Source organism: Platichthys flesus, chromosome 10, assembly GCF_949316205.1.
Source record: "Platichthys flesus chromosome 10, fPlaFle2.1, whole genome shotgun sequence".
Taxonomy (NCBI): domain Eukaryota; kingdom Metazoa; phylum Chordata; class Actinopteri; order Pleuronectiformes; family Pleuronectidae; genus Platichthys; species Platichthys flesus.
Window position 1 is genome coordinate 23,241,809 of NC_084954.1, and position 13,152 is coordinate 23,254,960.

The 13,152-nt window shown below is 40.9% G+C and overlaps 1 protein-coding gene across 1 annotated transcript; it reads right to left on the bottom strand.

The window, feature by feature from the left end:
• Positions 1–2,976: 2,976 nt before the first annotated feature.
• On the bottom strand, positions 2,977–7,288 carry LOC133962369 (retinol dehydrogenase 14-like). The gene is made up of 2 exons (XM_062397946.1): positions 6,950–7,288; positions 2,977–5,684 (listed from the first exon to the last, which is right to left on the bottom strand). The coding sequence occupies exons 1-2, from the start codon at positions 7,205–7,207 to the stop codon at positions 5,067–5,069; spliced, it is 876 nt and encodes a 291-aa protein (XP_062253930.1). The 5' UTR covers positions 7,208–7,288; the 3' UTR covers positions 2,977–5,066.
• Positions 7,289–13,152: the final 5,864 nt, after the last annotated feature.

Here is a 13,152-nt window from a genome sequence, read left to right on the forward strand (position 1 = left end):
TTAGTCAGTGTAACGCAGCTTTTCCCAGTATTTGAATATTTCTGCATCACACTTCATATTTCACTGACGTCTCAGGCTTAGTCTCAGCAGGATTTTGACAATTGTATAACTGTATAATTTATTGTTGTAATAATCATCTCCAATGATTCATTCTCCCGATTAGGAGCAAACACTGAGCTCAGATAATGTGATCATTACTCACTGATTCAATGACTACAGCTTCTGAGTGTGGAAGGAAATTCAAAGAAAAATAATTCACAATACTATATTACTATTATATACCAACATCATCCAAAGTAAACTGTGTTGTTCTTAAGTCTTGTAAATTAACCTTGTGTATTTTACAGTTATACTCGCAATGTCAATTGTTTGACAATGAGAAAAACAGGCATATGTAAGCCTTCAATTAAAAGTAAAGGGGCCATATGAAGAGATTTAAAACATAATGACATCATTTAATGGGTAAAAAGTAATAATATCACAAGAACAAAGTCATCATTTATTGATAAAAAGGTTTTTAAGGATAAAAAGAACGAGGATAACCTGTGCTGGTCAAAGTTTCACACAGATGTAACGCACAATAAACAGTAGAGCACTTCCAAACATTTCCTCCTCCACGTTCCCTTTATGTTGCCTTACTGCTCTATGTAAGTCACCTTACTATATTCAAGTTACTCTTATATTTGGTTTTCATTGTAGTGGGGTGTATTGTGTGAGAGGGTAACATTATTTACAATATGCTTTACAAATGCAGTGCTATATGAAATACATGTGTTTTGTAATGTGCAGCTGTGTCAAGTCATTCGTTCTCTGTTCCTATGACTGCTTTTAAACTCTGTGCAGTATTTCATGTCAGGCTGTTGAGCTGCAGCTTCTCACATCTTAATCACAGCGGCTCTCTGGAGGTCTGTCCGTGTGCAGCGCTGCAGCTCTATCTGAGGCTTATAGCATGAAACTATTAACCCCAACATCTTGATATGTAAAACTACAAGCACGCATTCTTTTAAAGATTTTCATCACCCTCCCTAATGCTGTTGCCGTGGACCTTTGCGGCCTCAGTTGCACCATCATCATCTCACGTCAGCTGTGGTGTAACCTTATTCCGCCTTGTGTCACTGGGGAGCAGAGGGCCGTGCAGCAGCCCTTTGTGCTGCATTCGCAATCCTATTTCCACAGTGAATGCTTTGCAGTATGACTTCTACTCAAACTATAACAATTATATAGCAAAAAAACATATCAAATTAAAGCTCATCATGGATTTAATACTTACTATATTTTCTGAATCTGAAACTTACAATTCCCATAAATGTTATCTGCTTGTCAGTCAAAGAAACAGCTGAATAATCCAATGTTAGATCCAATGTAAACTCCCTGGATACTCCATCAGCACTGCTGGTCAGAAGGTGAAAAAGCTTGAGTGCGAGTTAAAACAAGTTATTAAGAGCTGAGTAGAGATTTTTGCACTGATTATTTAAATGTAGAAATAGTGAATCGGGAAGGATCCTGGCAGTAGATTGGTAACATGGAAAACTAGACTGCCACTCTGAGAGCAGGGTCCTCCTCCAAGGCCCAGCAGTTCCCTTATGAAACCACATTTACATGAATTGATCCAGATCTTTATATGGATCTGCACCAAATTGCACAAACTCATAAATACCGGTCCCCAAAAAATGCCTTATCATTTCCATCAAGATGCACCAATCATTACTGGGAAATCGAGGAAAATACCCAATACCCCAATCCAGATCTCCACCAAAATACTGTGTTCTATAGGCTTTTGTCCACAGCAGCGTGTTAACTCCACAGCAAGCTGCTCTCTGCACACAAGCATTTAGATTCACATTCAAGTGAAAGTGAAAATTAAGTGTGGGAGAAAAATCCTTCCTGTCCGACCACTGAGTGACGATGTCCATAACTCACAGAAACACATCTGTTATCTCCTGGTAGGTCACAATACGAGTCATTATTGTTCCAGCTTTTTGGTTTAACACCAATGTTAAAATCACATTATCGCAACTGATCCTGAGGGTAGCATGATTGTTTGAACCAAATTGTACAAGCAGCGTCTCTGTTCCGAACCGGAGCGCCGGAGCTGCCTGATGAAGAAGCAGCAGTGTAGTATGTCTTGTGCTTGTTGTGAGGTATGAGGTGATGGTGCTGGGGGCCTGAGCACAGTGAGTCCAACAGAAGCTGAGGGAAAGACAGACTTAATGCACTTTTAATTAAACCATCATGTGTTGCATCAGCGGCTCAAGTGATGGCCTCACATCTATATTAGCACTGCAGTACCCAGCCTTTCAATATTACTGCACCGATTAAGAACATTAAATTCTGTAATTGCACTAATTGGGAGTTATTTGTAAAATAAATAGGACGGAGCTGCCATTAAAAGGCCCCAGCAGGCTTTTGTGCCAGAGAGATTTGATAAAGTGGCTGCCTTTGTGTTTCCACCTTGTTTTCCATCTCTCTTTAAATGATCCAGAAAATATCCTAATGAAGAACGCAGGTGGGAAAATCGTTATGTATCCTGGAGATCTGACTACCAGGGAGGAGAGATTTATTTGTGGCTGACCAGGAGAGAAAATACAGCTAATGACCACGCTCAGAGCAAGCAGCACGGCTGATTGGAGCTTAACTAACCCATGAAGACCCTGGATTTTCTTCAGGGGCTCAGTGGCTCGTTGCAATCCAACATCCGGAGTACAGTGTCAGAGAGTGTGTGTGTGTGTCTGTGTGTGTGTGTGTGTGTGTGTGTGTAGGCTAAAGCAATCATTTTACTGTAAGCAGGGCCGGCCCTAGCACATTTGGCGCTCTAGGCAAGCTTCACTCCTGGCGCCCCCCCACACGAAAACCTATTATAAAATGATTTCTTTCTTCGTCGAAGTTGCTTGGACACACACACTCTAACCATAAGCCTCAATGTGCTAGCATGTTCTGACAACACCAAGGAGGTACGTACCTCAATTTTTGCCTTATTTTACCCTAATGTTAGATACATTTTTTTAATGTCAAAGTATTGGTTGGAGATATATGTTATGGGTCGCAAAATTGATACCACAGCAACAAAGTATATCTGTAGAATACAGCCTGAATGCAGCAGCAGTAACAACACGGAGCCTTCAGTTCCACATCCAGACTGCATCTTATTCAAATTAAACACAATTTCAAGTACAAGCATTTCTTTGAGTGTAACTGCATTTTTAAGTGCATAAAACATACATTCAATTATTATGGTGTCTCTTTCCTCCAAACATCTTAAGATACATCATCACTCATAAAGAAATATAAACATTTACAATATAGATCTATTGAACATTAGCTTGTAACTGGTCTTTATAAGGCACAATAACAATACATGAATTACAGAGTCTGTGTGTGTCAGAGCTGAACTACACACTGTAAAGTAAACAATATACTATCGCGACCCGCCTGCAAGACGACGTGCAGGTAAAATAAACACCTATACAGGCGAATGTAGCCCCGCCCACCTAGTGCGCGAGTGTCTCTCCTCACTGCCCAGCGGAGTTTCTAAATTGTACCTGTCAACACGTCTCAATGACACCCGTAGTGATCAAGCGAGGCTTTATGAGCTAACGTAGGTGACTCTCACCCACTACTAACCTGTAGAATACAGGATGGAAGCAGCAGCAGGAACGACACGGAGCATTCAGTTCCTCATCCAGACTGCATCTGACAGTACAGGGTGCAACTGCTCCCGTGCCAAACGTTCCACCTGAGTGCTGCTGTCATTTACTGATTTCTCTAATGAAACTACTTAAATAACTGTCAGAGTAATTAAATACAATGTTTTTTGGCCATACCACATAGAGAAGGGGGCGCAAAAATAAAACATTTTTTTTTTTTTGCTCTGCGCAGTTTTTGTCGCCCCCCTCTGAGTGGCGCCCTAGGCAACTGCCTATGTCGCCTGTAGGAAAGACCGGCCCTGACTGTAAGTGACTGCTTATCAATGGTATGTTAATACAAGGAACGGCTTCCGAAGAGCAGAGACCTTGTTGAGAAATGACAGTACCCGTCATGTTTTCAAAGAAAATATATCTCAAGGCATTGAGTTCTGTCTGATAGGAAACTTCTGCCTAAAGCTGCATTTCCACCACAGGAACTTTCCCCTGGAACTTGGAACCCACGCAGGAACTCCAGAACAGGGGCTAAGATTTCAGGAACTAGGGTACAGGTATCCTTGGGGTGGAGCCAACAGCGCTGAAAGATGCCTGATTGGTTGAGTACTCAAGTATTTTATTGCAGCTAATAAGTCTCTGCTATATATCACAAAATCTGTTTAGCTTTTCGAATATTTTGAAAACGCTTCATAATAGTCTTATGCGATCAACAGCTGAACAAGTAGAATCGCATATTGTACAGTATCATATTTATTGTACAGTATTCTACATTACTGCCACCTGGAGTACTGGAATGGAACAGGTTGTTGACTGCAAATTGTTGTGATCCATCTTTAATAAAAGCGATTGAACTGAACCTTATAACTTACTGTTGATAATATGACATAAGTGTGAAATTGTATAGTGCAATGTGTTTTTACTCAAATGTTATATTATGCTGCATCGTAACTGTAGAAAAGAAACTTAGAAAAACGTAACTCAGGCCATTATCATGGATATGAAAAAAAAATGACACACTTTTTGGAATTAAGTTACATTTATTTTTAAATGAATATATTCTAACATATTTTATACACTTCGGCATATTTACTCCAAATGTATTTGATCATAATGTCTATGACTCATATGACAAGTCTAAAGCCCAGGGGATTTTTGTTCATACCTTGAAAGAAAATTAATTTTGATTTAAATGTATGTGTATGTTTAAAAATATGTTAACTATTATTTAACCCACAGGGAAAAATCTGCATTCTGTGGTTTCAGAGGCTTTTAATGAAAAAAAAGCATACTCCTCAAAGTAGTGAACCTGATAGCCAGCCCTTACCCGAATCACACAAATATAGCACTCTGTCATTCACTATAAATTAGAAAATATATCAGATCATTCACTTCACTCTGTGACGACAATCTGGTCCTGAGATCTTGAACTCATGTGGTTATGCCCACCATGACTTCACTAATGTCCCACAGCTTACTGGCGACTTCCCGGTCTGTGGCCTTGTCCAGCAGAACCTGAGGCCGACAATCTGCGAAGCACTTTCCCTGCACACCGCCTGCGTCTGGGCTGCAGGCCAAGAACACTGAAGTCCGAGCTCCTTCTTCAGGGCTCTTAAACAAGCCCCAGGAGAGCAGGTTGAACATGGGCTGAGCTAACACCGGGACATGAACGTGCCTCCCCAGATTAGTCCTCACTAAGCCTGGAGTCAGGGCGTTCACCGTCACACCACTGCCCTCCAGTCGATGGGCCAGCTCACAGGTGAACAGCAGGTTGGCCAGTTTGCTCCGACTGTAGGCGAAGGCCTTGTCGTAGCTGTGCTCGCTGTTCAAGTCCTCAAAGTTGATGTGACCGTGCTTGTAGAGTTTGGAGGACACCACCACGATGCGGCTGGGAGCAGATCGCTTCAGGAGGTCCAGCAGCAGGTGCGTGAGCAGGAAGTGGCCCAGGTGGTTGACCCCAAACTGCATCTCGAAGCCGTCCTCGGTTCGGGTGTAAGGACACTGGTAGACTCCAGCGTTGTTGATGAGCACGTCCAGCCGAGGCTCCTCCTGCTCAACAGCACAGAGGAGATTATGAGACGTCTACAGATAATCTGTGTGCTTTTACTTTGATGGTGTACTGTGAACTGTGCAGGCTGTGCTTCAGGTTCAGTGTAAAACCTGCATTTGAGGATATAGGACAATGTGTCTCACTTCTATGTAATATTTGAAAGCCATAATGACAGTATACACTATGCTTTAATATGGGATGGAAGCTGTGTTAAAATGAAATGATCAGACTACTCCTGACCATACACTGATCACTAACTGCTGTTAGTGTGGTATGGTAAACAATGAGTGAAGTGCTTTCACTTCAGAGTCAGGAAGTTTCGGCAACAACTCAAAAAACAAAAAACTAACTTTCCTGATGACACAATGAACTAACTTAAACTAATCATATTGTGTTTCATGCTGAGGATAGCTTACTCTTTAGATAAATATGGAGCTGAAAAGACCTTTAAAACCATATGGGAACCAATTTGACCAATTAAAGAAGATATTACCAGTGGAAGTCACAGAGCTCCATAAAGTTCAGATTTTATCAGCTCAAATCTCTCTCCATTACATTTCAGTTCCATAAGTTTCTCATGTGACCAAATCAGCATATTTCATTAAGATCTGGGTGTGGCCCATAAGTGTGATGATTTGACTGATGTCGGTGACACACTGATCACCTGTGCCGAACCTTCATTGTTTTTTAACTGTAACTCAAAGGATTAGCAGCAGGACAATTGCGGTTGGGATTAGCAGTTAACTCACAGGTATTTTTGTCACTTTCGTATTTAGTGACATGTATAATAATTTAAATACATTTATTATATATTTCATTTTCACAATAGTTTCAAGGCTTATTCGTTCAAATCTTTTTTTAAGTTGTCTTACCTGTTTTTTAAGTCTCCTTCATTTATTTATTTTAATTTCCAGTGTGTGTGAAATCACCTTTTATTTTATTTATTTAGTGATTATGAACAAAATATTGAAACATTATTCATCATTTCTACTATTTATGTTTTTGGGAAAGGCAGCAGATTTATAACTTTGACAGTGTCATTAGGCGCATGTTGTTTTAGGTTTGAAATCTATGCCGAATCAAAGAGTGGTATTTCGACAAAGACATAATGAACAATATAAACTTCTGAGTAATGAGGTTTCTAGATAACAGAGGTCCAATCATAAAATAGGTGGATTTATGAATGACGTTTGGCCTGATCGTTCTTTCCTTGCTGGCACCTGGGATATTCGGGCTGTGTGGTGACATGACCCCATGTCGCTACCTTCATCATGTCCTGACAGAACGTGTGTACAGATGTGAGGGAGGCCAGGTCCAGCTGTTTGAGGACCAGCTGGGCCCGATCGGCCCCGGTCTGCTCTCGGATCTCCCGGGCCGCCTCCTCCGCGCTGCCCAGGTCCCGGCAGGCCATGATCACGCGGCCCCGGAGCTTCACGATGGCGGCCGCCGTGGCCTTTCCTATCCCGCTGTTAGCCCCGGTCACCACCACCGTCTTCCCGCTCATCATTCTCTCCTCAGCCATCGGAGGTGAGGCTGAGCGGACCTCCAGGCATCAACAGCTAACGGGCTAACCGAGCGGCCACTGACACACAAACTTCATTACCCAGAGTTCAAAGCGACAGTTCCCTTCGCGGGAGCTCGTAAAAACAGACTTTCAACCAATCAAATGACTACAGAAATATCCAAGGGGAACTTTATTATACAGAAGTTTAGTTAAATGTTTATTTAGTATAGAAATGTTTAGCTCTGCGTGTCTTCTTCTGGAAACAAATTTATATATAAAAAATAATAAAAAAATTCTACAACGTTTTTTTCTCTGAGATGTAAATTATGGGGTTTTTCACTTCTTCATATATCACCCATGGCCTATCTTAAAACGCTTGGCTTTAACAATTTTTTTAGAGACAAAGACACAAAACAAGAATCCTCTTAATATAGATCAGCTGTAGAAGTTTCATTGTGATATCTGTTTGTAAATAATATTTTGACCTTATACAACTGTTGCATTTTTTTCCAGAAACTTTCCAATTGTGAAATTACACAGCCATGTGCATAACCATTTTATTTACTGACATGCAGTCTAAAATTTGTCTGGCAACAATTAGGACTTTATAATGTATTTATTTTCTTTGTGGTGCATAAAAGTGTGGACAATCAGTTGGAAGATTAGGCCCTATCATGACATCTGGCCTCTACACACATCAACAAAACCATTGCAGATAATGTGTTTTAGAAAAGAGCAGCACCAATCAGTTGTGTGATTAAAGATAAGGATGAAATGACCGCTGCAGGGCCCAGAGGTGGTAATGTCAGTCCACTGACAACTATGTCATGATTCCAGCTCCATCTTACTGGTAACCCACTTTCTCTTAATCCGTCTCTGATGTTTCTTTTCTGTCACACTGAGCCACTTGTCCAGTGTGTATAATGGAGTGGTTCTCCTGATGGGCACACATGCTAATGTCAACAGTAGATTTGAGGTATGAGGAAAGGGAAGACTGGAGGAGACGGAACAGGATAGTTGAGAGCAAACAATCTTTTTCAAAGATCAAATTTTTATGAATATATTTATTGACATTGAATCGTCTTGTTGTAGTATAGGTTGGTCAGTGATGAATAGTTTCATGAATGGTTATCTTTAAATTTGTATTTAATCCTGTTATTTCAGCTCTCCTCTGTGTTTCATATTAGACTGACGCCAATAAAGATGATTGATTGAGATGTGAGTGAATGTTCATTCTTGAGGAATAGTGGCCTGACACATATAGTCACTTTTTAAAGGTCCTATCGCTCGCTTTCACTGCATCACTAAGTTTTCCTCAGCAGATTGTCAGTGCATATTTTTTGAGTTATAGGATCTCATGATGATCAGCAGTTCCTTCTTTGTGGAGATGGAAACCTTTGTCTCTGTTCTAGAAGTGAGTTTCGTGCCGTTGAACTCTGTGGCATTATACCAAAAGGTAATTTTTGCCTACAGTCACTGATTTGATTGCAATGAACAAAAATATGGGAACACCTATGGACATGCAGTTCAACAGCACTATATCCTCGAAAATGAGCCACAGTGGCTGAACATTGGAACTGGCCTGTTGTATCAGACTGTATCCAGATCAGCTAGGTGTTCCTTAAAAATTAAAAGTGTAGATACAATAAGTATCAGGATCACTGCACTTTCAACGTTCTACTGAAAAACCTCATGATTTCTTTGCTGGAGCCTCAAATTTCCTAAATACATCAGTTAAAACCTTTAGAGGCCCTAGTGGCCTGTAGCCAAAAGAAACAACACAGAGTCAAACTCTTCTACTTCCACCGCTAGCATTTAGGCTAGGCCTGTTGTGGTTGGTTTCACAGTTGGGGCTCTACCAGCAGCAATAATGTGGTAATAACATCTGTAACATCTGGAAATCATTGGAGTTAAAGCTGAGCTTGTAAATGACAAATAAGCCTGGGTCCAGACCAGTGCTCAGCTTCGACTTTGCAACTTCCCATCACACCAGTAGCTGCTGAACAGCTGCCCACAGAGGAGAATAAAAACTTCTATACCTTATACAAACTATGATGGGAAAACGAACACGTTTATGGCTGCACTGAGAAAAGCAAAGGAAGCGAGAATTAAAAACTGTTTAAAGCGGCTCCATAAAGGAGCAGTCCAAAAATACATTCCCATAGTTCGATGAAAAGACACATTCTGCATGTCCATGTTATGTCAGATCCAGGCTATAGTTAGTCTGACTTAGCACAAAGACTAGACACATAATTTACATTAAGTTAAATTAAAATGATGTCGACTGTTAATGTCAAAATATACAGACTAAAGTTTATTCAGGAAACTAGACTACATTTTTTAGATGGCACATGACACTTGTTTAACTCAGTCTGACTGTATCAGCATAAAGTAAAGCATCACAGAAATCTGTGTTACCTTTTTTTAGCAACTTAATTTAATGTCATTACCACAAGTGTTACACTTCCTTTGCAATTTGTGTAAATAATATTTGCCAAAAAATTATTATACCTAATTTTTTAACTATTATAAGTAATGTGAAAGGCCTGTGTATGTTAAACATTTCATTCAGAAGAGCAACTTGACCACCTCAGCAATTTCTGTCAGGGACCAGTGTGAAGCTCACCCCAGTCTTAAGACTGTTACTCATCCCCAGTGGGCATGCTCATCGGGTTCAGGAGCTCCACATAATGCCGTTTCCACCACTCAACAATATTCCCAGTTTGCATCAGCTATTCTCCTCCCAGGCTGAATACAGCCTGAACCCTGCTTTCCCTTCCAGAGTCATCTAAAATTTGTTAGAAAGAAGAGAGGTGACTGCTGCAGCCCTTCTGTACCCTGCCAATGTTTTCTGGTTCAGGAGACTCCTGATCCGAATGGCCTCCTATTTTTCCCTGATGGCTTCCCTCACTGCTGATGTCCACCAGTGGATTCTTAGGTAACTGCCTCTGCAGGCAGGATACAGGGTTACCATGGGCGGCTGTGGCTGAGGGGTAGACTGGTCGTCCTCCACCCTGAAGGTCAGCAGTTCGATCCCCAGTCTGACCCATCTGCATGCTGAAGTGTGCTTGGGCAAGATGCTGAACCCTGAATGACCCCCGATGGAATAACAAAGTCCTGCGCATAGATGCACTGTCTGAATGTGTGTGTGAATGGGTGAATGTAGAACTGTACTGTAAAGTGCTTTGAGTGGTCATCAGGACTAGAAAAGCACTATATAAACACAAAGCCATTTACCAAAGCCAGGGTCACTGCTACTAGCCACCTGGTCCTTGTCTAACCAAAGATGTGTAAGACAAACGCACTGGGTGTTGTCTCTGATTTGTGATAATCCTGGACAGAAACTCAGAGTTCAGCCAAGGCGAACAGTGTCCACAGTTTGGAACATAAGAACTGCAGATGATGTGGTCTGCCTTCAGTGTGGAGCAGCCAGGATGAGAGGCATCACCTCTAGGTCTGATGACAGCTTAGGGATGAGTTATGCACCAAATAAAGGAGTGCATCTCAGGGTTTGTCCAGGAGTTTTTATCTGAAATACCTTGCATAGCCTGCTGCCACTGTGACCTGACCATAGATGAGCGGAAGAAGAATGTCTTTGGATCATAAAATCAAATCACTGAAATGCAGGAGCTCAGTTGGATCAAACTTTGAAAAGTTGGGGAAGCAAAGTGGGTTCAGCTGCCTATATTTTACATACCAGTAGAATAGTTCTATTAAACTGGAATGATTATTTAATTCCGTAGTAAATAATACCCATAGTAAATCTATATTCTTTAGGTCTGTCTTAGTGCCTGCAAGTTCTCATGAACTGACATATGAAAGTAAGTGAATAACTCAGTGAGTGACATCTGAATTTCATTTAGCCCTTTAGTTTAAGGGTCAGTGCGGGTTCACAGTCAGACTGTCACTCGTCTTTGCTTGAATTGACACTTGAATGGAAAAAAAGCCACTAATATTACACTGTGCTAATCGAATCAAAATGTGAAACGGGCCAATAGAACAGAACAGAGCAAAGGAACAAATTTTCATGTTTTAAAAAAGCTGCTAACAGCAAATGTTTAGCCGTTTTCCTTGATGAATGATTTGTATTCTAATCATCATCATCGTCATCTCTTCTTTGGTTAATTTAAACTGATCATAACCAAAAGATGATGTCAGGTCCCAGGTTGACGTTAATCCATTTCTAATGGCCACAAGAAAAAAATATTACACCCTGCTGCATAAGATACATTTTTGTTGAATTCCCTGGTAATAAACTTAGATATTCTTGTCTAAAATCTGTGATGGATAAGTCTTGACCTCTCACCTCCTGCCTTTCAGTGTCTTCACCACCACCACCTCACCCACGTGCTCCCCAGGGAGTCGACGTCACACACTGATTAAGTTGTTTATTTATTAAAAAGCCTTCTCTGTTATATGTTTAATTAAAACCATGTCCTGAGACCTCGAAACACGTCACTGTGCTGTCAGCTTTCTATATTTTACCACATTAGCACTACTCACACATGCTCTGTAAGACTTTCCCAATTTTTCTATCCAAACATAGCAAAAGCAGAGGCCACACATTCCCATGTTCAAGCTCCGTGTTTTCTCACATACGGAGAAAAAAAATAACAAAACAATTAAAGAACTATCTGTCATCCAGCTAATAAAAAACAGCTTTAACTGACATAATGTATGGTCTAGATGACAAGTGCGGTCCCAGTGTGTCACTAGCCCAGGCCAGGACTCAGCTTTGATAAATGAAGGTCGGTGCATGATGTGGAGGTAGAATAATAGGGATAGGTCTTTCTCAACAGTGGAGCTCAACACTTACAGCTGAGCACTCCCAGGGCGCTGCTGTCTGCACGCAGCCCTGAACAGTGAGACCCGCTGAGCCTTCAGGTGACTGGAGACTTAACTCTCTAATTTTGAAATTTCATTTTTTGTGTCAATATTCTCTGAAGTAACAGTAGCTAAGAATACAATATTTTACCACTTTTTAAATCTCACAGGTGCTGTCATGCAGGAGTAGAGCCAAAATTAAGATATTAACTTCAGGGTGACCTTTTTTCAATGGCATCCTCTGCAGGTTAATGTTATTCTGCAAGGGTCAGTGCATAGGTTTTATTGGCATATACAGCTAGGGTTGGTAAGTCCGGAGAAGCTAGCAAGAGCAGGCTACACAAATAGGCAATGGATACATCCCACCCCCTCCCATTGGTGCTCTTGTCAAAGCTAAGCCCCCCCAAAAAAACAAATGAATGCACATTTATTGCTAGAGGCTGCCTTTTTTTGGATTTGATCCCAAACTTCTGGCTACTGTCTCTGCTCCAGCGTTGCACCGGCAGGGTTCAAACAGGCAGGAAGGTCTCACGGTCGGTTCAACTCCACCTTGTCTCCGTGCCCTTCCAAGTGTGTGAGGAAACCTACAGAGGTAACATAAAACATGAAAGGACCTCTCTAGAGCCAGTGTCTGTTTTGCCCAATTTGTCAAATAGAATGAATCAATTATCAAATGCATCGTTACTAGTTTTGTCTTGCGGTATCACTGCTTCATTCATAAAAAACACTTTGGTTTGCGTCACTGCCATGAGGGAAAAACATGGTAATCCGATCAGTTTTCTTTGATTCTGGAACTTAAAGTTTCTATTTTCTTTCAGGGACAGTTAATGTCCTGTGAAAACCGTGTTACTTTAAAAAAAACTGTACATAAATAGAGTTCATAGTCGTGATGGATTATTAACTGACTTTGTTGGCATGTCATGCCTCCAAAACACTGAGACATCGACTATGTTTCCATAGACACCACTATTGACCTTATTCAGAGCAGGACACTATTTCAATTACAGTTTGTATGAGTTGCAAATTTAATATTTCAATCATATTCAAGTTTACATGTCACAGAGCATAGCCAGATAATGACTCAGATCATGACGTCCCTTACGCCATTATGTCTGGCATTATTCTGCCAGTTTTAAAAC

What these genes read in the sequence shown, in the direction of transcription:
- LOC133962369 (XM_062397946.1), bottom strand. Translation starts at nt 7,207, where the DNA reads ATGGCTGAGGAGAGAATGATGAGCGGGAAGACGGTGGTGGTGACCGGG. An exon ending in TCTGTCAGGACATGATGAAG is followed by an intron (nt 5,685 to 6,949) that starts GTAGCGACATGG and finishes GCTGTTGAGCAG; the next exon opens with GAGGAGCCTCGGCTGGACGT.